At 38.9% G+C, this 27,282-nt stretch overlaps 1 protein-coding gene across 1 annotated transcript; it reads right to left on the bottom strand.

The window, feature by feature from the left end:
* Positions 1 to 1,124: 1,124 nt before the first annotated feature.
* On the bottom strand, positions 1,125 to 16,159 carry LOC308083440 (uncharacterized protein; the record flags this gene model as incomplete). The annotated part of the gene is made up of 11 exons (XM_080425754.1): positions 1,125 to 1,144; positions 1,400 to 1,611; positions 1,941 to 2,183; positions 3,466 to 3,614; positions 5,328 to 5,515; positions 6,021 to 6,074; positions 7,347 to 7,488; positions 10,037 to 10,173; positions 12,456 to 12,597; positions 14,805 to 14,941; positions 16,087 to 16,159. 11 exons carry the CDS (start codon positions 16,157 to 16,159, stop codon positions 1,125 to 1,127), a joined length of 1,497 nt encoding a protein of 498 aa, XP_080281880.1.
* Between the last annotated feature and the right edge of the window lie 11,123 nt (positions 16,160 to 27,282).

Genomic DNA, 27,282 nt, shown 5'->3' with positions numbered 1-27,282 from the left:
GGTTACTAGTATTGGTGTAACAATCCAAGACGAAGGCAGCTATGCTAGAGGTAGGATATGGATGGGCTTTACCAGAACATTGAAATAATTAATTCACCTTGTTTTTTGCATTTGTTTATGAGCTTAAAGTATGACTTTGAGACAGTTTTGCCACACAATGAGTGAATGAGAGTAAGTAATCGTTACTATCTGCACCTCTGTTGTTGGCTCTGAACAAAAGACAGCAGCAACAACAACAAAAACAACACAACTTAGAATCAAAGCAAGCTGGCAATAATAATAATCTAAGCAAAGACTAAATAAAAGATTACATCACCCTTGGTCCACAGACACCTGTGCAAGAATTCACTCTGAAAAACTCCTAAACCAACGAGATCAGAAGGATTGTGATATTTCATTGGTTGATCAAGATAAAGGTGAGTGGTCTTTGATTGGATAATGTTAAATAATTTGTGGTATTGTACTGTATATTATGGCCCAATCATTGGATGTTCATCCTACTGAGAAGGATATATTATGTTTAATAATTGTGTGTATTGGGAATAATCTACTGTTGTGTACACAGGGAGGATTCATGTACTGTATAGTTGATGTTTGAATAGAAGTGCTTGTCAGTATCACCTTGTTTTTTCATTATTGAGTTAAATTAGTTATGACACACATAAAATTTGTGTCATAACTAATTTCCGTGTTTTTCATATCCTGCTTGACATCACATTTTTATGTCAAGAAGGATATGAAAAACCTTCATTGATCAGTGTGTTTTCTTACATTTTTAAAGCACTTTTAAAAGCATTGAGGCTAAATATATTCTATTTTTGTATGAATATACTTCATCATTGATCATTTACATATTTCAATATTTACTAAATAATGATTTATTTGGGACTTGAACCTTGAAGAAGCAGACACAGATTTGCCATTTAATGCTCAAATCATCATTTATTTACCATATTATTGATTACATTTGTTTATTTTTTCAGAAGAGAGAAATATAAAAATGGTTAATGATTAGTTAGATTAGATTAATCATAGCATAGCATATTTATGAAACCTACGCACCAAATAAAAATCATACGATTAGAAAATGTAATATATTGGAGTCAGTTATCGATGTCCGCTGTTCACTCCACTAGCTTGTCCCCTGAAGATCCAAAGCAAAGAGAAAAACACAAAAAACTAATGTAATCCACTTTAACATTATTGAGATGTCAGCACTTCAGATCCTTGTATTTCATAAAATACAGTCTTTCTTATTGTTGTTATTGATACTCACAGGTGATTGGTCCAATGGTGATGGGTTTGAACGGTACAGGTGTGGAAACGGAGCGACGACGCCTCCCTGAGTAAACCTGTGAATGGTGAAGGAATAGCAGTAAGCACACAGTTTGCTACTGACTTAACTGTCTGGTGTGAAACAGCAGAGTGTGGAAAGAAAGTGTGAAACTTACAGGAGAACATGAGGAGGCTCTCTGGTCACACAGGTGGAGGCTGCAGTGAATGTAGATATCTCTGTAGTCTCCATGGAACAGGAAGAGCAGGGCAGAGAAACGAGCCTGGAGGGAAGAGCCGCTCTCATCCACTTTCACCTGACGACGGTTGATAGAACACCTGGAGAAAAGAAGGGTCACGTTGTAGGCTCATCCGTCAGTCTTTTCTTTTTAGTTAAATGATTTTAAATTCATACTAAGACACTGAACTTATAATAAACAGTTTTCACATTATAAATGCTACGCTATTGTAGACTCATGCGACATCACTGTTGCATCAAACATTCTTCTCTTTTCATAAGGATTTTACATTCATACAAAGACTCTGGACTAAGACTTCACATTATAGTTGCTATCACAACCCCATATCCCACTCCCACCCAACGCTCTCTTTCATTGTTTGTTTATTGTGACACAAGCCATCTGCTGAGGCTGAAGAATGAAACATACTTGTTTTGAATGAGGAAGTGTCTCATGAGGTCATCAGGGCTGGAGGAGTGAGTGGCGTAGCAGTCGTCCAGGACGACCGCAAACCTTGGATCTGTTTCCCCTACAGATACTCCTACATGCAGGGCAGAGCCCACTGGCAGGGTGACTGGGCCTGCTGGGTAAGGCTCTGTGTAGTTGGAGTTTTGGAACAAGGACATGGAGACGTTGGTTGATAAACCCACACCTATCATGGCACCTTCAAGCCTGTTAAGAAAACAATTAAAGGTTCAAACAACATCTGTCTAACAGTTGAGGGTTAAGTGTCTTGTTCAGGGACACTTCAACACATGGCCGAGGTTAGGAATTGAACCTTGGACCTTGTACTTCCTAGGCGGGCTCTCTATAGCCATTCAGGTATGGCCGCCCGTAATAGACTAGTCTCTTCTTGTGTAGCAGCAACTAGAGGACATTACAACAATGATGAACTAATACAGAATGGACATTTAAAACACACATCGACACTTTTGTTTGATGTTAGACAATTCTGCACATTTTGGTGTGTGTGTGTGTGTGTGTGTGTGTGTGTGTGTGTGTGTGTGTGTGTGTGTGTGTGTGTGTGTGTGTGTGTGTGTGTGTGTGTGTGTGTGTGTGTGTGTGTGTGTGTGTTACATGTGAGGGTTCTTTTTCATTTCATTATAATATTTATTGCAAGGTTATTTGGTAGTCCATTCAGCTTAGGATCTGCATGGGAGAAGACCTGGCTGGGAGGAGACTTTCAATCAGGAGATGGACCAATCAGAGGACGCCTTCCTCCCCTACTTAAGAGCTGGAAGCACCTGTGTGCTTTGGCAGTGTGTGGTAGCTATCAGTGCTGCTGCATGCTGTCCATTGTATCAAAAGTCAATACTCTGGGGACTAAAAGTTGGTACCCCCTCTGTATCATGCCTTACCCTGCTTGAGTCCTAATGAATGTATCAAAAGTCAATACTCTGGGGACTAAAGGTTTGGTACCCCTCTGTATCATGTATTATCCTGTCAGCTGCACCCTGTTTTGAGTTGAGCTTGCTAAAGTAGCATCGAGTCAAAGATAAGTGTTAAGAGTATCATGCACACAACTTTGTTGTGAACTTTATGTTGGACCACCAGTGCCCGCTTTTTGTATCAGTCTTGTTTTGCTTCAGGTTAGATTAGGGAAGTTAGTTTAGATTAGGGATTTGATGTAATTTTGATTTGATAGAGATTAGGTTAGATAGGGGTTTAAAAGAATAGGGAAGCTGCTTATATTTGTTTGTTGATTTTCTGCACTGGGGTCCATTTATAAAGTTTGTATAATTTAAGTTAATCCACCCATTTGTATATCCGATATTTGTCACTTTCTGTCAATAATCAAATGAGGGTCAAAACCAATAAAACTACATTTCACTTGCCAACCTGATGTCACGGTCCTTTCATTCCCTAGACTAAGGATCGTAACAGTGTGTGCGCGTGTGTGCATGTGTGCGTGCCAATAGCGACTGCGTGCCAATAGCGAAAATAGGTTACTTACTCAAGGTTTGGTCTGATAGCCACATCTAGGCTGCTCTCTGTGTCCAGAGGATAGACACAGGAGAAGGGAAAACTCACAGGAAGAGAGAAATCAGGAGGAGATTTGTAGATAAATACATTGTTGGAGTAGATGGCATGGGTGTTGTTGGTCTGAAAGACAGAGGTTAACTGAATGGTCAGTTCAGTGAATCATCTAGTCAGCTGGAAACAAAGTATCAGTATACAACACATAATTAAACAGTAAATATATCAAGACATACATTAGAAGGTAATACAATGATATGTCGAATCTAAAAGCCACACTAGCATTCCATAGTTTTAATACCATATAGGTAGCAGTTCTTGAGGTAACTTGTCATGGACTAAGGTTGGCGCTGAAGGAAATACACCATCATCAGTAGGGTTTTTCCTGATTTGTCTGCTTATTATGGTAAAAGATACTATCTTGTGTGCAATGTTAACATTTAGGCTTTAAGGGATAGTTCACCCCCAAAATGACTTTTTTGTCTCCGCCAGGCCGAAAGGCATGGCGAGAGATTATGTTTTACCCCCTGTCCGTCTGTGTGTCCGTGTGTCCGTCCTTCTGACTGTGACCAGCTAATCTCCGGCACCGTTGGCCCACTCGCTGCGAAACTTTGCACACACACTCCCTGGATGTCAATTCAGAACCTCTGCCCGAAATGTTTCACATGAGCCTGTTATAGCACCACCAGGAGGCCGATTTGTATATTACTACTACAGATTTCATCCAAACATCACACGCGGTACACAGTATCTCTATAGTCATGTGATCAAGAAGGATCTGTCCGATATTTCATATTCCATCCTGATTGGCTAAGGTTGGCTTCCAAAGTTTTCAGGAAATGTCTCAAATCATGAACGCAGTGTGAGATTTCCTTGAAAATTTGCATGCACATTCCCACTAGGCCGAGGAAGAAATGTCACCCTTTTCACATTGCCCTGTTATAGAGCCACCAGCAGGTCTAATTTAGCAAAAAACTATTTTTGCAACAAAATGCCTCAAATCATGAATGCACGCACATTCCCACTAGGCCGAGGAAGAAATGCCACCCTTTTCACATTGGCCTATTATAGCGCCACCAGGAGGCCACAATAACCTACCTGACTTGGCGGAGACCTGCGCTCCGAGGAGCACTTTTTCTAGTTTTTTTTATCGATTAGAAACATGGAGACTTGAATTCATGGATTTGAATTCATGGATATTTTTTTGTTTTTGTCGCATTCCTAAGCCAATAATTTGATGACCGGCAGCGGTTCCGGTAGGAGACGCAAAGAGTCTCCTTTGTGTCTCCTACCGGAACCGCTGCCTACCGGTCCGCTGGTCATCAATTTATTGGCTTAGAAAAAAGATCCATGAATTCAGGTCTCCATGGCGTGACTAATCGATAGAAAAAAATATTTGTTTGGGGTGAACTATCCTTTTAAGGGTGGAACTTGGGGTCATTCACAGAGTACTAATGCTAAAGTGTGCTAGTATCTGCATTCTATCAAAAAGACAGAAAGAGGTGACTCCTTGGCTGCAAAGAGAGTTCCAGTTCTATGACATTGCCATCATTACAGCCTTGCTAATAACAAGACTAAAAACGCATTGCATGCATTGTGTGACTCCTGTTCATAATCTCTGACCAACCACATAATGTGTTTGGTTTCCAAATATGTAATGTATTGTGGCCAACATCATCATGTGGTATAGCCACCTTAACTACAGTATAACTAGACACATAACAAACCACAGGAGAAGAGGACAAGACAAGACCTTTTTTTGTGAGAAAAATATGCTTCACAGCAAACAAAGACAATCATGTAACAACAACAACAACAAGTTATCAGACAAATCCTCACCGTCAATATGTTTCCACAGGTGTCAGCCTGACGTTCCACTTGGTACCACACTGTTCCATCACGCTCTGTGAAAGATGAGCACCGCGGGTCGGCCAGGTGACCAGAGGTTCCATTCAAACCAGAGGATTGCAGTCTGAATAGATGCAGGCCAATTTGGATTTGACTCTGACCACAAATGAGTTCAGGATCTGGAGGGTGATGGATTAAAGAGAGAAATATACAGTAGGAAGGTAATGGGTCAAAGACATGAAACAGAGCAGACTGGGCAGACTTTTTTTTGTAAATTGAAATTTCAAAGTGAAATACTAAAATAGAATGGGCCTAATATGTATAATTCAATTCAAAAGAAGTAATGATTCAAAAATACACAAGCATATTTTTGCTAATTATTATTATTGTTTATAATACACATAAACCCATATGCAATACTTTTTTAAACTAAAGTAACTAATGTAATAATTCTACTACATTTTAGCTAAATGTATAATTCTAAATGATTAAATGTATGAATCTAAAAGCTATCAAATGTATACCCTACTGTGTATTACAGCTTTATTTTAAATGTTTTATTCTAAGGTAAATGTGGTACGGTAAAAGTACATTTACGAGTACAGGACTTAATGCAATTAAATAAATAAAAATCACTAGCCATAGGAACACATGGTTCATAATGCAGTATATATTCATGTTTACCTTCATTGGGTGGTGTGGTCGTTCTAGGTGTTGTAGTCGTTGGTGCTGCAGTTACTGTAAAGTGGAAAATAACACTCAGAACTTCAACGCTAACAAACAAACCACTATAATTACAGTATGATGTGAATGACTATAGAATAAAGAAAGACACTGTCTAATGCCAAAAATAGAACTATTTAGCAGATGTCTCTACTGTATGTCTACGTAGACACTAGAGGACCATGAGCAGCTGTCCAAAACAGATTTTTTTTCCCCCACTTCCGCAACATTCAGTGGTGGAAAGTAACTAAGTACATGTACTCAAGTACTGTACTTAACAACAATTTTGAGGATTTTTTACTTTACCGGAGTATTTCCAGTTTTCAGTACTTTTACTTATACTCCACTACATCTCAGAGACAAATATTCTACTTTTTACTCCACTACAATTATTTGAAAACTTTAGTTACTAGTTACTTTGTAGATTTGGAGTATTATTACAAAACAAACATTAACCACTTCATCCCTATTTCCCTATCCCAAAGTTCTCAAGAACCTACAGTATGTGCAAAGCTCTGCTGCCCTGTAAGTCCACCTAGGAGTTTCCAATGTCCCATGAGGCCTTGTGTGAGTTATGGGCATCATTTCCTTTTGTCAGTCATTCAATTAATTTGAATCAGCTGTGTGGAGGGAGATCTAGTAGGCAGGGTAAAGTAGGGAGACTAATATGAGCCTTTTAGATTTCTGTCAGGTTGTATTCCCACATTATTGTTGACTTACACAGATTCACGCACTCTCATTACCCCAGTAAGCTCCCTGGGAAACTTGGGGATATACACCTGTAGGCCTGGTCCAAGCAGGCGGTGCCATAGTCTTCATTAGTCAGATCCCAAAACTCTCATTTCTGCCTCCTCGCCACCTCCATCCTCCATCATGGCCATGTTACAGTGAAATTGGTGACCTGACATAATATGTTACCATCTTGTGGACATACAGTAATGTCAATCTCTGAACGTACATCACTGCTGTGTTTATTAACAGAGTTAAACGTATTGGTATTTAGGCCATGTGAGGTTCACGAGATGGTCACATATTTCGGCAGGTCACCAATTTCACCGTAACACCGCCATGCTGGGGGACCCAGGACGTAGGAGGCAAGGAGGCAGAACATTGAGTATAGGATTTGACTACTGACTCCAAAACAGCAGTACACTGCTGATTTTCAAATGACCCCCCCCCCCCACACACACACACACACACACACACACACACTGCAAAATAATAATGCAAAATAAACCAACAACAAACACTCTAAAGCCAGACTTTTTGTGGGTTTTTTAAATATACCTATACAGATGTTGTTCTCCAAAGTTTCCTTGATTTCATCAAGAGCTCCAAAGTTGGTCACTTGAAACACGTGCTTCGATGGATCGGTAGCAATGGTGTCCAACTCTGCTCTTGTATCAGCATTATTAAAAGCACTTCCAACCTAAGGATACCAAGATACAGCATAAATTATAGTTTATTATTGGTGTATAATTCTAGGCTCCTCTTGACAGTGATACTCTTATTGTATATTCAAAAGATATGGTAATTATCTTTAGTCTTTATTTTAAATCTTGTACATAAGAGTACAATTATTTTGTTAGACACATTGTAGCAGCATTAAATATAGTATTAGTAAGAAACATGCACGCGCACGCACGCACGCACACGCACACGCACACGCACACACACACAGTTGACCATGCAGTTGCAGTTGTCAAGGCCCTCTGGCTCTGCCAACAGCTTCATCAGTGGACAGTACTCTCTGTTGTATTAGCTACAGGTATGTCAAAAACAACTACAGTATAATTAATTTATGGTTTTCATTAATTTATGGTTTTCAGAAGCTCCACTTCCAGCATGGTCTGTTTCACTTTTTCAAAATGATGAGTGAGTCTGACAACTTACCCCAATGGCAAATCGAATAATGCCCTCCCTTGCAGCTAGGGCAGCAGCATTAGGTAAATCGTTTCTATCCTGAGACGCTCCATCACAAATTACTACCAGGAACTTGTTCACGTATGGTCTCGATCCTCTATTTCCTAGAAAAACATCCTGGCTGTCGGAATAAAAGAGAAAAAAAAACTGTACTTTCAAACTCTAAATGTTTCACATTTGTGGTATGTTGTCAAGATAAAGGCACTTACACAACATGTCGAATTGCTTTAGCTGTATCAGTCCCTCCACCTAGTTGACTGATACGATCAATTTGAGTTTCCCAAGATCCTGAGGTGGCAAAATTATCAAAATAATAGTGGATGGTGGGGGTTCCTGCGTATTGGGCAACTGAGAACTGTAAACACATAGAAACACACTGAAGTCACTCAATTATACAGAATTCTGCAAAAAAGCCTGTATAATCAGTTCTATTTTCCACAGTGGTGGAATGAACTCCCCACTGATGTCAGGACAGCAGAGTCACTGCCCATCTTTCGACGCAGGCTGAAAACCCACCTCTTCAGGAAACACTACCCTTCCTCTTCGCCTTGCCTACTTGTTGTTAACTAGTTGTCCGAGCTCTTGTTTTATTGTTTTATTGGATCTTGTTTATTCGATAGCTCTTACTTATTTGATTTTCCTATTTGTCTCATCTGTTTAAGAAAGTAGGTAGCTGATATATTGCACTTTTACCTTAGCACTAGGTATACTCTTAGTTGCTTGTTTTAGAAGAGAATGCACTTAAAGGGATACTCCACTTTCAAATAAAATAAACATTTTAAAAATATATTAAAAATAAATGAAAAAAGTAATGGAAAAATCACGGCCCCCTCACGCATTAGAGTGTCCTACTAATGTGTGAGGGGGCCGTGATTTTGCCATAACTTCTTTCATTTTTTTAAAATATATTTTTTTAATGTTTATTTTATTTGAAAGTGAAATATCCCTTTAAGACTTCTGGTGATTAGTAGTTTCGTTCCCTACCTATGTTGAATGCACTTATTGTAAGTCGCTTTGGATAAAAGTGTCTGCTAAATGACTGTAATGTAATGTATTTTAAATGTCATCAATCATTCATCGTTTCAGTTAAATGACATTCCCATTTTTCTCCCTCAAACTGGGCCTTTTCAAGTTCATCTAGCAAACGTCTGCATGAGCATGGTGTTGAAAGTACGGATTGTAGGCCTACGTTTGGTCAACTGTATTTACAGTAGCAGCTGCATCAAGCAGTGCATTCCATGGATACAGGATAGGTAGGGACATCTGTGCACCTCAGTGTTATGTAAAATAATTAAATATTTGGAAAATGTTCTTAAGTAAAGTAAAGTTTACATGATTAGAACATGCTTAAACATTTCACAATTAAGGTATAATATTTTCACAATTTCTACTTATTGCGACAAAACGTGTATATCCAGTCATTTTGAAGTTGAAGGATAAAATTAAGTCTGATATTGATGTACCGTGCATGTTCACATCATGCATACTTTACATTACTTAAGAGCATTTTTCAAATATTATATTGTATAACATTTTGGACAAAATAGCCAATTTTACACCGAGGTACCCAGATGTCCCAGATGCCCACCTATCCTGTTACCCATTCCATAGAGGAAACATTAAGAATTGGCCTCCAGAATCGTACCATAGTAAATGCGTATTAGCGTGCCCATGGCAGGTTATTGTAATCACTCCTACTGTATATGTGAACAAAATAATACAACCAAAAAAATGTTGTGAAACTAGATGAGAATAAGCAGTAGTCTGCCCTAAGATGATTAACTGGTTAAAAAAGGTAAGTTACAATCAAGATCAAAGTCAACTCAAGTCAATAATGTTTTTTTTGTTTTTGTTTTTCAGATAAGATGGATGGTTATCCCATCATTGATGACACAATGTAACATCACATCTAAAGTTCTATAATAGTATGTACAGCTTTACAGTGCTGGACATGTTTATCTGATTAGAATGTTTTCAGAAACAGAGAAAATGGCCCAGTTTGGAAGAAAACTCTTTATCCTTTTTGATTTATAATTTGACTTTGCTAGACCCACCTGTGTATCTTGTCCCAGGCCCCGTAGTGAGCGAATCATACTTTTAACAAAGGTCTTCATTGTGATGAAATCACTGGGGGTAACACTGCCTGAGCCATCCAGCAAGAATGCAATGTCTGCTGCTGCGCCAGGACACTCTGTTAAATGATGTAGGAGAAGAAAAGAATGATTTACACATGTCTTGATAATTGTGTTCATATTTTAATGTGTGCCAAAGACAGGATGTGCACATGCAGCACATTTGGTGTCTGGAGGCCATCAAAAACATACAAAACTAGAAAAAGTGCTCCTCGGAACACAGGTCTCCGCCAGGTCAGGTACGTTATTCTGGCCTCCTGGTGGCACTATAATAGGCCAATGTGAAAAGGGTGCCAACCGTATCATTTATTATTGCATTGACACTGCATTCATGATTTGAGGCATTTTGTTCCAAAAATGTGTTTTGCTAAATTAGACCTGCTGGTGGCGCTATAACAGGCCAATGTGAGAAGGGTGGCATTTCTTCCTCGGCTTAGTGGGAATGTGCGTGTGAAATTTCACGGAAATCGCAAGCTGTGTGTATACTTTGAGGCATTTTGTTCAAATCGGACCAATCCTACAAACTTTGGAAGCCAACCTTAGGCAATGAGGATAGAATATGGGAAATTGGACAGATCCGTGTTGATCACATGACTATAGTGATACTGTGTACTGATTTGCATGACGTTTGGATACAATTTGTAGGAGTAATATAAAAAAATGGGTTTTGCACAAATCGGCCTCCTGGTGGCGCTATAACAGGCCCATGTGAAAGATTTGGGGCAGAAGTTCTGAATTGGCCTCCAGGGAGTGTGTGTGCACAGTTTCGGAGCGACCGGGCCAACGGTGCCGGAGATTAGCTGGTGACAGACGGACACACGGACACACACACGGACACACGGACGGACACACGGACGGACGGACAGGGGGTAAAACATACTCTCTCGCCAAGCCTTCGGCCTGGCGGAGACAATAAATATGTATAAATATGATATTTAATCACTGAACTCTTACCCTTATTTTTATCCAGCAATATTGTGTTGCAAATTATTATTGATTTGAGCTATTCAGCACTAAAGTGTCAAAATGTCCTTTAGTGTAACTGTCCAGTATCATGTTATGATATTGGATACTTTGTTCAATTAAAAAAAAAGATTTTCATTGGAACACAGTGGTTCATAATGCAGTACATATTCATGTTTACCTTCATCAGGTGTTGTAGTAGTTGTAGGTGTTTTAGTCGTTGCAGGTGCTGCAGTTGTTGTTACTGTGAAGTGGAAAACAACACTCAGGCCTTCAACGCTACCAAACAAACCACTATAATTACAGAATGATGTGAATGACTAGAATAAAGAAAGACACTGTATAATGCCAAAAATAGAACTATTTAGCCGATATCTCTACTGTAGGCTACTGTATGTCTGCGTAGACATGACTAGAGGACCATGAGCAACTGTCCAAAACAGCTTTTTCCACCTCCGCAACATTGCCCGCCTCCCTCCCACACTATCCCAAACTGCTGCAGACACATTCATCCATGCCGTCATCACATCCAGACTCCACTAATAGCCTCCTATACGGTGCCACCTCCAAAGTTCTCAAGAACCTACAGTATGTACAAAACTCTGCTGCCCTTTAAGTCCACCTATGAGTAAGTCCCATGAGGCCTTGCGTGAATTATGGGCATAACTTCCTGTTGTCTGTCATTCAATTAATTTGAATCAGCTGTGTGGAGGGAGGTCTTGTAGTCAGGGTACAGTATTAGTAGGGAGACTAATAAGACCTTTTTTGATTTCTCTCAGGTTGTATTCCCACATTATTGTTGACTTACACAGATTCACACACTCTCCCAGTAAGCTCCCTGGGAAACTTGTGGATATACACCGGTAGGCCTGGTCCAAGCAGGCGGTGCCATAGTCTTCATTAGCCAGATCCCAAAACTCTAATTTCTGCCTCCTCGCCTCATCCATCCTCCTGCATGGCCATGTTACAGTGAAATTGGTGACCTGACATAATATGTGACCATCTTGTGGACTTGACATACAGTAATGCCAATGTCTGAACGTACGTCACTGCTGTGTTTATTGACAGAGTTAAACCTAGTGGTACAGTATTTAGGCCATGTCAAGTTCACAAGATGGTCACATATTTCGGGCAGGTCACCTATTTCATCGTAACACCGCCATGCTGGAAGACGCAGGATGTAGGAGGCAAGGAGGCTGAACATTGAGTATAGGATTTGATTACTGACTCCAAAACAGCAGTGCACTGCTGATTTTCAAATGACCCCCCCCCCACACACACACACACACACACACACACACACAGCAAAATAATAATGCAAAATAAACCAACAACAAACACTCCAAAGCCAGACTTTTTGTGGGTTTTTGAAATATACCTATACAGATGTTGTCCTCTAAAGTTTCCTTGATTTCATCAAGAGCTCCAAAGTTGGTCACTTGAAACACGTGCTTCGATGGATCGGTAGCAATGATGTCCAACTCTGCTCTTGTATCAGCATTATTAAAAGCACTTCCAACCTAAGGATACCAACGTTACAGCATAAATTATAGTTTATTATTGGTGTATAATTCTAGGCTCCTCTTGACAGTGATACTCTTATTGTATATTCAAAAGATATGGTAATTAATTATCAAGGTCGAGGTCAAGGTGTCTTTATTTTAAATCTTGTACATAAGAGTACAATTATTTTGTTAAACACATTGTAGAAGCATTCCATATAGTATTAGTAAGAAAGATGCACGCACGCATGCACACACGCACGCGCGCACGCACGCACGCACTCACGCACACACACACACACACACACACACACACACACACACACACACACACACACACACACACACAACACACACACACACACACACACACACACACACACACACACACACACACACACACACACACACACACACACACACACACACACCGTTGCAGTTGTCAAGGCCCTCTGGCTCTGGTAACAGCTTCATCAGTGGACAGTACTCTCTGTTGTATTAGCTACAGGTATGTAAAAAAAAACTACAGTGTAAATAATTCATGGTTTTAATTCTTTCCCTTTTCAAAATGGTGAGTGAGTCTGACAACTTACCCCAATGGCAAATCGAATAATGCCCTTCTTTTCAGCTAGGGCAGCAGCATTAGGTAAGTCGCTTCGATCCTGAGACGCTCCATCAGTTGACTATCAGGAACTTGTTCACGTTTGGTCTCGATCCTCTATTTCCTACAAAAACATCTTGGCTGTCGGAATAAAAGAGGAAAAAATGTACTTGCAAACTCTTGTCATAAAATGTTTGACATTTGTGGTATGTTGTCAAGATAAAGGCACTTACACAACATGTCGAATTGCTCTAGCTGTAGAAGTCCCTCCACCTAGTTGTTTGATACGATCAATTTGAGATTCCCAAGATCCTGAGATGAAAAATGTATCAAAATAATAGTGGATGGTGGGGCTTCCTGAGTATTGGGTAACTGAGAACTGTAAACACATAGAAAAACACTGAAGTCACTGAATTATACAGAATTCTGCAATTATAGTCAAGCAATTGAAGTGGTTGAGAATCAAGTCGTAAAAAAGCCTGTATGATCAGTTCTATTTTAAATGTCATCAATCATTCATCGTATCAGTTAAATGACATTCACATTTGTCTCCCTCAAACTGGGCCCTTTTCAAGTTCGTCTCGCAAATGTCTGCATGAGCATGGTGTTGAAAGTACGTATAGGCTTACGTTTGGTCAACTGTATTTACAGTAGCAGCTGCAGGAAGCAGTGCATTCCATGGATACAGCATAGGTGAGCACTAGAGACATCTGGGCACCTCGGTGTTAAATTGGCTATTTTTACCAAAATGTAAAAAAAATATATATATATTTGGAAAATGTTCTTCAGTAAAGTAGCATACATGATTAGAACATGCTTAAACATTTGACAATTAAGGTCTAATATTTCTACAATTGCTACAAATTGCTACAAAACATGTATATCCAGTCCTTTTGAAGTTGATCAAATTAAGTCTGATATTGATGTACCGTGCATGTTCACATCATGTATACTTTACATTACTTAAGACCATTTTTCAAATATTTTATGTTTTAACATTTTGGACAAAATAGCCAATTTTACACAGAGATACCCAGATGTCCCTAGTGCCCACCTATATCCTCTTACCCATTCCATAAAGGCAACATTAAGAATTGGCCTCCTGAATGGTACCATAGTAGATGCGTATTAGCCTGCCCAATGGCAGGTTATTGTAATCACTCCTACTGTATATGTGAACAAGATAAATGTTGTGAAACTAGATGGGAACTAGCAGAGTCTTGTGCTCCTCGGAGCACAGGTCTCCGCCAGGTCAGGTACGTTATTGTGACCTCCTGGTGGCACTATAATAGGCCAATGTGAAAAGGGTGCCATTTGTTCTTAGGCTTTTCACGGCAATCGGACACTGCGTTCATGATTTGAGGCATTTTGTGCCAAAAATGTGGTTTGCTCAATTAGACCTGCTGGTGGCGGTATAACAGGCCAATGTGAAAAGGGTGGCATTTCTTCCTCGGCCTTGTGGGAATGTGCGTGTGAAATTTCATTCTATAATAATATGAGCAGCTCTACAGTGCAGAACCTTTTTATATGATTAGCATGTTTTCAGCAGCATATCGAAGATGGCCCAGTTTGGAAGAAAACTCTTTATCCTTTTTAAGTTATAACTCGACTTTGCTAGACCCACCTGTGTATCTTGTCCCAGGCCCCGTAGTGAGCGAATCATACTTTTAACAAAGGTCTTCATTGTGATGAAATCACTGGGGGTAACACTGGCTGAGCCATCCAGCAAGAATGCAATGTCTGCTGCCGCCCCAGGACACTCTGTTAAATGATGTAGGAGATGAAATTAATCATTTAAAAATGTATTAGAAACAGTTTTCTGCTGTTTCTAATAAACGTTTAAACGTCTTGATAATTGTGTTCATTTTAATGTGTGTCAAAGACAGGACGTGCACATGCAGCACATTTGGTGCATACAAACATACAAAATAAATATGTATAAATATAATATTTAATCACTGAACTCTTACCCTTATTTTGATCCAGCAATAGTGTGTGGCAAATTATTATTGATTTGAGCTATTCAACGCTAAAGTGTCAAAATGTCCTTTAGTGTAACTGTCCGGTATCATGTTATGATATTGGATACTTTGTTAAATAAAAAATGTGGATTTTCATATGAAAACACCTACTTTCATAGACAGTAACAGTAATGGTTTTAAAACAGAAAGTTTGTTGTCACATGGAATTGACTGAATGAATACTCATAATAAAGATAAATAAAGATAACATTTGACACCCATAGGTCAGTGGGTCCCAAAGTAGCATCCAGGCTCCAGGAACTCCCAGGGGTCCTTGAGTGGGTACCGGGGGGTCCCCAACAAAATGTGTTTATATCGGTTTAACTACTATGTAACCCTATTTTATGTGGAAAAATTGCCAGTCTACAAGCTCACAGTGCGTAGTGATGCCACATGTTGTGAGCTTACATTTTTGAAGATTATGAAAAATCTAGAAAAAGATTTTGGAATAATTTTGAAAAGGTTTATCTCTTATAGGGGTCCTAGCACACAAATACATATACCATTTGGGTGTTCAGGAAAATGTTTGAGAATATAAAAAAAGTTGTATTAAAATATGAAAAGTGGGCCGAAGGATAATCTCTAAAGGTCAAGGTTACTGTCAAGTATTCTGGCTTGGTATAACATGGTATGTATGAGCTTGTATGCATTTCTTCAATGTGAGAGTACTGATAAAGTATACTGTACTAGTACAACATTTTTAAGTATGCTAATAGTAATAACTAATATTAATACGAAAACATTAAGAAAACAACTGTAAATGACAAATGTTAAGAGACACACTTCAACCATTGACAAAATAAATATGTCTGTTTACGGTAGGCATACCAACCAGGACACCCATCTAATATTAATGTTAATAATTAGACATTGGAAGTAGTTTACCTGTGCGGTTTCCGGTAGCATTATGTACGAACAGAACCAGCAGAACAGCTGACACTCTCACCATGGTCCACATCCTGGCTGATCTGACACCAAACCTGTTGAAAATATACAAACACCATTTTTAGACAGACTACAAGACCGTAACGAAATCTACCATCACTGGCTCATTAAATGACTGGTTCAATGCAGAGGTAGAACATCCACACCTCACCACTTCCAGTGGAGAACTTCATTGCGGAGGTCATGTAAGAGAATTTATAAGCCTTGGTTGCGTTCATAGAGTATAACACGTGACTATCAGTAAACAGTATTATTTTATGGCCCCATGCATGGATCATTCTCTCTCATATGAAGTAGGTATGTCGTAACTCATGTGTGAGGTGTGGGTTATTGAGCTAAGGTTCATACTATGTGTGTACAATTCAGGAAGTTAATTAATAAAATGTTCTTTTATCCAATCTGTATGGTAGAGTATGTTAATACAATATAACTAGTACATCTGTATGGTAGAGTATCTTAACACAATTTATTACACATTGGTTGAATGCTTGATTCTGATTGGTCAATCGCTGAAATCAGCGGTATGTTTCTGAATAATGACCGCTGAGCTCAATAACAGACCACTGGCTAATCAAAGGCTCAGAGCACCTGTTCATATCAACCTGCGCTGCTTGATTTTATGCTGTATCCAACATGACAGCGATGTAAACTCATGCACCATGTCATTTACAGCTAAACGTTGCTCTCAAGAATGTTTTTGAAAACATTTGAAGTGAGAAATATATGCAGTAACCGAAAATGTATTCTATTTGATCAACACTTTACGATGGGACCGTGTTGCGCTGGGTGGACGGCCAGCAACATTATGGAAGAATACCAAAACGCCCTCCCCAAACACACAGTCGACCCGGGGCAAATCCGGCGGTATTCACGTGGTATTCACCGCTGGTCTGCGAAAAGAATGGGGGCGAGTGTGTTTAGGGGCGAGTCTTAAGGTTACCGTATGGAATACTTTCATTGCTGTAAGCAAGGAAATACTACGTTTTGTTGTTACTTTTGGGTCAATGTATTAATTCATTTATTAAGTAGCCGTGTAATAAGCGGGATAATTCCCTTCAGGGGTGATTATGCACCTCCGCTCCACGTCGGTCCATAATCACCCTGTCGGGATTTATTTTTCAATAAAGGCTAGCTACCCGGCAATTATCCCTTGCATAACTAGTACATCTGTATGGTAGATATGTTAATACAGTATAACTAGTACATCTGTATGGTAGAGTATGTTAATACAATATAACTAGTACATCTGTATGGTAGAGTATGTTAATACAATATAACTAGTATATCTGTATGGTAGAGTATGTTAATACAGTATAACTAGTACATCTGTATGGTAGTATGTTAATACAGTATAACTAGTACATCTGTATGGTAGAGTATGTTAATACAATATAACTAGTATATCTGTATGATATGTTAATACAATATAACTAGTATATCTGTATGGTAGAGTATGTTAATACAATATAACTAGTATATATGTATGGTAGAGTATTTTAATACAATATTAATAGTACATCTGCACTACAGTACACTCTTTCATTGAGACAGCTATATTCTGGTGTCAGATTAAACACCTGGTTGACTTATGTAGCTTTAAGTTTGTTTATTCCAAACATGTAATGTCTGTTAATTTCAACAGTTTTAACTGTTACATTTCAAAGTTGCCTTGTTGCCTCGTTTACTTTTAGACATTTGCTGGGTAACCTGTGGGTAAACTGTGGGCAAATTTGTCCACCTGTTCTCCATCTCTTTGTAGCAATCTCTGTGCTTTGTGCTTTACATTCAGGCATTTGCAAAGGGCAAGTAGCAATTGTCATATAGGCTTTCATAAGATTATTTCTAAATGTGAATGAATGGTGAGTACATTATATCACAAACCTGGAAACAAGGCAACTCTTATAAAGCTGACAGAGGTGATGTAATGTCATTGAGAGATCTGACACTTCTTATCTTGATTTATTAATTTACAAGGAACATTGGGCTCACTTTCTTATGTGTTCTCATTGTTCTTTGTTACTTACAGTAAATGGTACACGTTCACAGTAATCCCATTTACAGTAAATGTGTTCCAGCCACAGGTAAATGATTTACCTGTGAGTGAAAGACTGTGCTGGAATGGAGAATGTCCTCTGAAAATGATCATTAGCAGAAACCAGTCCCAGAGTGGTGATAAACAGTCCAAATAACAGGAAAAGATTAAAAGCTCTGACTGAAAACTCTCACACAGTAAAATGAACATTTAATAGCTACACTAATACTGCAGATGTTGTCTACTGGCTGTGGTATCCATGACAACATCAGTTGACAATGTAGTGGATAGTTGATGTATTTCTTCATGTATCTGATGTCTTCATCAGCACTCCTTACTAACCACTAGAGACACACTCATTTGTATTATGCTTTTCTTGTTGTTTTTAAAACATTAAAACAACAGCATTTAATTTCCAAATTAGATATCATATCTCTCTAGCTCTCTCCCTCTAGCTCTGTTTTGTCAGATGTATTAGAGGGATAAAATGTTCTGATGTGTCATACCTAAATGTAACCACTGAGTGCCGCTATAGAGCACATTATAACATTTCCAAAAGGCAGACGAACTAACAGCAAAATCATGTAAGAACGTATTAACACTTATACATTAAAATACATACTGTACAAACACTACAAAAATACATTGTCCAAACAACAAAATAAAGCTAAATTATACAAATAGTTTCAAATCAGCAAATGGTTGTCACACACACACACACACACACACACACACACACACACACACACACACACACACACACACACACACACACACACACACACACACACACACACACACACACACACACACACACACACACACACACACACACATTTTAACCATGTATTTATGTCCACACAAAGGAGAGTATACAAGGACACAAACATTAAAGGTGCAGTAAGATTACATCACAAAATCATGGAATACGTCTTCATGATACAATAAGCATGTCACTCAGTACTCTATGGGTATAAGTAACATATGTGGCTGCCAATTATAGCAGAAATAGAACAATACTTTGTCAGCCTTTTTGCCTCCTTTTTGGGCATCTCAAGTTGTTGGAACCCTCTAACAACCTGTCTGTGGGTATGTCCTAGGCTGCCAAATATAAAAACAAATATAGCTGCAAGCAGCGATAATACGGGGCCAGTGAATGCAGAAAGAAAAAAGAAAGAAGCAATGATAAGTAATATGCACAATAAGCCATAGAAACATAGAAGACTGAACTTGAGAGAAAGAAGACCATGCAATTAACAAATGAGCATTTTAAACCCTCACTAACACTAACCTCAGTAAAACAACGCCTAAGCCTGCAGGGGTTGACACTAACCCTGCCCGCCTGCCCGGGGCAGGTAAATCAAATGGTAGGGCAGGTGAAGTTTGCTATCTGGTTGCCTGACGGGCAGGTGCGGATTTTCAGTGGGGATGCAACTGTTTTTTGTTCGCTATAAAACACAACACGAGAAATCCGTCTTTAGACGCTTGAGCATGGCCAGAGCGCTCCGTCTCCCCCTCTCCCTCTCTCCCACACACACACACACACACACTGAACCTGCGACGCGGCGAAAACAGCTAATCTACAAGCTCACATAATACTGAAGGCACGGGCACGCAACTAGTTATATATATAAATCACCGGGTTGTAAAATCACGCTTGGAATCTAGTGTGAAGAGATACGTTTGTGAGAAAGTGCAGTTGATGACGAGCATGGCTGCTTGCATCCCACCCGGGATATAAAACAAAAACACCTGCTGACTTTTTTCACATGTGCTGCAGTTCCCTATTTGTCCCTAACCGACGTGTGAAAATACAAGAAGCAACTTGTAAAGCCTTCCTTATGTCAGTATCAGTTCAAAACAGCAGCATCAGCCCAGCATCAGCCCAGTACCCTGAACGGTCAAAGCTTAACACTTGTCAAGTCAGACGAACGTAAACCCTTGACTTCTGGTCGGTGGACTTCAAAATAAGAGCGCTTTCTGAAGTTATGGGAAAGTAAGTGTCCTCATGTCTGTGGAATGTAAAATAAGAGCACTGTTGGCCTATATTGTGCTGTTTTCACTGTTGCTACACTTTAAAATATAAAATAACAAGTGTTAAGGTAGGGTCAATGATTTTCTTTTTTAAAAATAAGGGTTAAATAGCTTTATATTCTGATAGTACTCATTGCTACAGAGTGTTTGTTCAGTAACATGAGTCTCCATGTCTCTCCAGCTCTTTATTAAACAGAAAATGCCTTTTCAGGTCAGGATACCAATTTTATCGAATCAGGACAGAGAACGTAGACAGGATACAGATTAAACAAGTGAAATTGGAAGTGATGACACAAATAAATGAGCATGTAATTTTGGAACTGGAACACTATAACAAATTAAGCTGATAAATGGGTACTCTCCTGATTGGCTGAAATGGTGTCACCTACCTGAAAATGGATTTTCTGTCTATCAAAGAGCTGGAGAGACAGAGAGACCCCTGTTACTGAACAAACACTCTATAGCAATGAGTACTATCAGAATATAGAGCTTTAACCCATAACAAAAACCTTTTTGTTTTTACCAAAAAATATCACTTACCCTACCTTTAACCCATAGTCATATTCATAGCTATTTAGATATTTGGCATAAATATTGAGGTATGACATTTTTTATCGTGCAGCCCCATAATTCGCAAGTAGAAAGTAAATAAGTGTTGATAATTGAACGGTAATTAAATTTAACCTATTATTTTATAAAGGACTATTTACTTTTCGGGCAAGTGGGCAAGACCTGTGGGCAAGTAGAAAATGACCTGTACTCAAGTGCCTCTGAGACCTTAGTGTCAACCCCTGCGCCTATCCTCAAGAAACACTATAGTGTAAACCTAAGAAAGCCAAATCATGATCACCTCAATACGTTGTCGGGGACAGGGATCTAACCAGCGACCTACGGACTCAGAGGCTGCCTCTCTTCTCATTGAGCTAGATATATGGCTTCCCTGACAGTATCTGTAACAACATCTATAATTATTTCCGTCCATTATGAACCAAGCCTCTTTTTTTTTGTCTCCTCGGAACGAAAACTAGTGAAAGTATCCGATCTACAAGCTCACAAAGGGTTGCTATCTGAAAAGTTGTGTGATTGTAGATCGGCTATTTTCACAATGAAGAATGTCACACATTGTAAAAACATACTCTCAAATAAGCATTTCATGTTATCTTTAAAAATTGCGCATGCATTATTTGATGCAGTCATGTTTTGTGCGATGCAATTAAAAAGTGGAATGACCCACCCACAGACAGACAGACAGACAGACAGACAGACAGAGAGACAGACAGACAGACAAAAAAAGCAAAGTGCAATAATAGCACAATAACACATGGAAACGGAATAGATTGAAATTGAGACAAAGAGAGAGAGTCAAGGCACATGTGTAAGCAGGTTTAATGGCTGTCGGCCAAACGAGGCATGACTTTTGCTTGTTTAAAGTTTGCATTTTCAAAAAAAATCTATAGCGCCAATTGGACCAATTGGAGTAAGATTGGTTTCAGTGATATTTGGAATGACCCTATCGAGGTTTTATGGCTCTAGGTCAAAAAGGGCATGAGTTGTACCTGTTTAAAGTTTGCACTTTCAATTGAGTGCTATAGCGCCACCTTTTGACGAAAGATTGTGAGATAAATTTCTTGATCATCTACCATATGGCCGAATTTCGTAAAAAGCGTATGCACGGTTAAGCCAGAATTGCCAAAAACGGCAGAAGAAGGAGAAGAAACAGAATAATGCCAATATCAAAACGGAGCCATGCTTGAAGCCTGGCCCCATAAATAGTGAATAATGCCAATAACAAAACGGAGCCTTGCTCTGCAGAGCCTGGCCCCATAATAAAGCAGGTGTGTGGATGGCACAGCATGAGGACAGTGTAGTTGAGGACAAGAGGAGATCAGGTTTGACCAGATGTGTGTTTGTCACGGTAGCTTTAATAGCTGTGGTTTCCATTCATGTGAACAGGTATTCTGTGTTGATGAGAGAGTCTTAAAGCATGCGTGGGTGAGATGTAAGGTGTGCTAAAAGGAACAATGGGAACAGATACTGAACCTGATAACACATTAATGAAGGTATGAGACCTTTTAAAGGAATGCAGTGTCAGCGGTTTGATGCCAGGGCTCCTAACTGCCATCAGATTATTATTATCGTCTCCTCCAAGCCGAAGGCGTGACCGAGACTATGTTTTGCACCGTGTGTGTGTGTGTGTGTGTGTGTGTGTGTGTGTGTGTGTGTGTGTGTGTGTGTGTGTGTGTGTGTGTGTGTGTGTGTGTGTGTGTGTGTGTGTGTGTGTGTGTGTGTGTGTGTGTCCTCACAAGAAAGAAAGATTTTTAGAGACACGTTTACAATTATGAAAATATTCAGGTTAGGGTTAGACATTTAGAGGTTTGGTTTAGTGATTAGAGATAGAGTAATGGCTCATTTACACTTTATTGCAAGTCGGTGTTGTGCACCGAAAAATAGCTGACCTACAAGCCCTTGTAGATCAGCTATTTTTAGGCTCTTGGCTTATGACAAAAATGGAATAAAATAAAATAAAGAAATGAGGCAGGTGTTTGGATAATAATAAATAATAATAATAAAGCAGGTTTGTGGATAATAATAAATAATAATAATAAAGCAGGTGTGTGGATAATAATAAATAATAATAATAAAGCAGGTGTGTGGATAATAATAAATCATAATAAAGCAGGTTTGTGGATAATAATAAATAATCATAATAAAGCAGGTGTGTGGATAATAATAAATCATAATAAAGCAGGTGTGTGGATGCCACATCGTGAGGACAGTGTTAGTTGAGGACAAGAGGAGATCAGGTTTGACCAGATGTGTGTATGTCACGGTAGCTTTAATAGCTGTGGTTTCCATTCATGTGAACAGGTATTCTGTGTTGATGAGAGAGTCTTAAAGCATGCGTGGGTGAGATGTAAGGTGTGCTAAAAGGAACAATGGGAACAGATACTGAACCTGATAACACATTAATGAAGGTATGAGACCTTTTAAAGGAATGCAGCGTCAGTGGTTTGATGCCAGGGCTCCTAACTGCCATCAGATTATTATTATTGTCTCCTCCAAGCCGAAGGCGTGACCGAGACTATGTTTTGCTGTGTGTGTGTGTGTGTATGTGTATGTGTATGTGTGTGTGTGTGTGTGTGTGTGTGTGTGTGTGTGTGTGTGTGTGTGTGTGTGTGTGTGTGTGTGTGTGTGTGTGTGTGTGTGTGTGTGTGTGTGTGTGTGTGTGTGTGTGTGTGTGTGTGTGTCCTCCTCACAAGAAATATGTTTGTTTTATTTTAAAGATTTTTAGAGACACGTTTACAATTATGAAAATATTCAGGTTAGGGTTAGACATTTAGAGGTTTGGTTTAGTGATTAGAGATTAATGACTCATTTACACTTTATTGCAAGTCTGTGTTGTGCACCAAAAAATAGCTGACCTACAAGCCCTTGTAGATCAGCTATTTTTAGGCTCTTGGCTTATATGACAAAAATGGAATAAAATAAATAAATGAGGCAGGTGTTTGGATAATAATAAATAATAATAAAGCAGGTGTGTGGATAATAATAATAAAGCAGGTGTGTGGATAATAATAAATAATAATAATAAAGCAGGTGTGTGGATAATAATAAATAATAATAATAAAGCAGGTGTGTGGATAATAATAAATAATAATGATAAAGAAGGTGTGTGGATAATAATAAATAATAATAAAGCAGGTGTGTGGATAATAATACATAATAATAATAAAGCAGGTGTGTGGATAATAAATAAATAATAATGATAAAGAAGGTGTGTGGATAATAATAAATAATAATAAAGCAGGTGTGTGGATAATAATACATAATAATAATAAAGCAGGTGTGTGGATAATAATAAATAATAATAATAAAGCAGGTGTGTGGATAATAATACATCCTCATAGTAAAGCAGGTGTGTGGATAATAATACATCCTCATAGTAAAGCAGTGTGTGGATAATAATACATAATAATAATAAAGCAGGTGTGTGGATAATAATAAATCCTCATAGTAAAGCAGGTGTGTGGATAATAATAAATCCTCATAGTAAAGCAGGTGTGTGGATAATAATAAATGATCATAGTAAAGCAGGTGTGTGGATAATAATAAAGAATAATATTAAAGCAGGTGTGTGGATAATAATAAATAATAATAAAGCAGGTGTATGGATAATAATAAATAATAATAATAAAGCAGGTGTGTGGATAATAATACATAATAATAAAGCAGGTGTATGGATAATAATAAATAATAATAATAAAGCAGGTGTGTGGATAATAATAAATAAATAATAATAAAGCAGGTGTGTGGATAATAATAAAGAATAATATTAAAGCAGGTGTGTGGATAATAATAAATAATAATAAAGCAGGTTTGTTGATTTAAAACCTTAAAGCATTTTAAACCCTCACTAACCCAAACCTCAGTAAAACTATTTCTTCCCCTAATCTCAAGAAACATTATGCGTAAACCTAAGAATGCCAAATCATGATCACCCGACACATCGTCAGGGACAGGGATCGAACCAGTGACTTCCAGACTCATAGGCTGCCTTTCTTCTCATTGAGCTAGACATATGGTAGCCTTGGCAGTGTCTGTTGATATATATAAGTCTTTCCGTCCCTGATGAACCAAGCCTCTCCTCGGAACAGAAACTAGTGAAAGTAGTCGATCTACAAGCTCACAAAACATTGCTATCTGAAAAGTTGTGAGATTGTAGATCGGCTATTTTCACAATGAAGTATGTCATACATTGAAATAACACACTCTCAAATAAGCATTTCATGTTATCTTTATGAATTGCACATGTATTCATTGATACAGTCATGATGTTTGCAATGCTCTTTAAAAAAGTCTGCATGAAGTGAGGCTTGAACCGGCAACCTTGCGGTCTTGAAGCAGATGCTGTAGAGAGCCATTGGCCCAACAGACCAGAACCAGTGAAAAAAGAGCTCACAGAGTTGATACAGTTTCAGGCGAATTGCACACATATCCTGGGTTTAAGTGTTTTTCAAACTGCTCAAAATTGCGGTCAATCTAAGGGCGGAGCTTACTGGTCAAAACGATAGATGTGTTCCTCATGAGTCAAGGCACAAGTGTAAGCAAGTTTCACGACTTTGGGCCAAACGAGGCAAGACTTTTGCTTGTTTAAAGTTAGCATTTAAAAAAAATTGCTATAGCGCCCCCCTTTGACCATTTTGAACGTTTTGTCGGCATAGGTCCAAAGTTTATGTGTAAAAAGTTTTGTGCAGATTACTAAAAAAATCCAGGAGGAGATAGTATTTTACTGTTTTTCATATGATTCAAAATGGTGGGAGATCTAAAGGTCAGAGGTCAAAAGTCAGACCATCAAAGTTGTTCATCATGAGTAGACGCATGTGTGTATCAAAGTTTTATGGCTGTAGGTCAAACAGGGCATGAGTTTTACCTGTTCAAAGTTGGCACTTTCAATTGAGTGCTATAGCGCCACCCTTTGACGAATGACTGTGAGATTCATTTCTTGACTGTTTTACATGAAACACTACCATATGGCCGAATTTCGTAAAAAGCGACCGCACGGTTAAGCCAGAACTAAGATTAGCCTTGAATTGAGAGGGAGCGAAAAACAAGTATTAATATAGCTGCAAGCAGCGATAATACGGGGCCAGTGAATAGAGAGAGAGAGAGAGAGAGAGAGAGAGAGAGAGAGAGAGAGAGAGAGAGAGAGAGAGAGAGAGAGAGAGAGAGAGAGAGAGAGAGAGACGGAATAGATTGAAGAGAGAGAGAGAGAGAGACATGGAAACGGAATAGATTGAAGAGAGAGAGAGAGAGAGAGAGAGAGAGAGAGAGACATGGAAACGGAATAGATTGAAGAGAGAGAGAGAGAGAGACATGGAAACGGAATAGATTGAAGAGAGAGAGAGAGAGAGACATGGAAACGGAATAGATTGAAGAGAAAGAGAGAGAGAGACATGGAAACGGAATAGATTGAAGAGAAAGAGAGAGAGAGACATGGAAACGGAATAGATTGAAGAGAAAGAGAGAGAGAGACATGGAAACGGAATAGATTGAAGAGAAAGAGAGAGAGAGAGACATGGAAACGGAATAGATTGAAGAGAAAGAGAGAGAGAGACATGGAAACGGAATAGATTGAAGAGAAAGAGAGAGAGAGACATGGAAACGGAATAGATTGAAGAGAAAGAGAGAGAGAGACATGGAAACGGAATAGATTGAAGAGAAAGAGAGAGAGAGACATGGAAACGGAATAGATTGAAGAGAAAGAGAGAGAGAGACATGGAAACGGAATAGATCGAAGAGAAAGAGAGAGAGAGACATGGAAACGGAATAGAGAGAGAGAGAGAGAGAGAGAGAGAGAGAGAGAGAGAGAGAGAGAGAGAGAGAGACATGGAAACGGAATAGATTGAAGAGAGAGAGACAAGTAAACATAATAGATTGAAGAGAGACAGATGGAAGCAGAATGGATTGATTGGACATCTCAACCTATTGCAATTAACAGGAATCGAACACTCAACCTTTGGATTGACAGGCTGCAACACTACCTATAGTGCTATAGCGTTGTCCAGGCTGAGGTTGTCTGTTGAAGATAAAAGTGAACCAGTGAAAGCAGCCAATCTACAAGCTCAGAAACACGTTGCTATCTGAAAAGTTGTGAGATTGTAGATCGGCTATTTTCACAATGAAGTTTGTCATACATTGTAAAAACATACTCTCTCCAAGAAGCATTTCATGTTACCTTTAACAGTTGTACATGCATTAATTGATACAGTCATGAAAAGTAGCCAGCAAGAGGTGATGCTTGAACCGGCGACCCCGCGATCCAGAGGCTGATGCTGAAGCGAAACGCCATTGGACCAACAGACCAGAACCAGTGACAAAATAATTCACACTAACACTAACACTAAGATCACCCGTTCACAAACCATTTACCAATAGAGAAATTGTATGTCTCCTCAAAACCGAAACCAGTGAAAGCAGCCGATCTACAAGCTCACAAAACGTTGCTATCTGAAAAGTTGTGAGATTGTAGATCGGCTATTTTCACAATGAATTACGTCATACATTGAAAA

This window comes from Gymnoscopelus braueri (genome assembly GCF_963280865.1).
Source record: "Gymnoscopelus braueri genome assembly, chromosome: 4".
Taxonomy (NCBI): domain Eukaryota; kingdom Metazoa; phylum Chordata; class Actinopteri; order Myctophiformes; family Myctophidae; genus Gymnoscopelus; species Gymnoscopelus braueri.
This window is presented reverse-complemented; position numbering and strand designations above follow the sequence as displayed.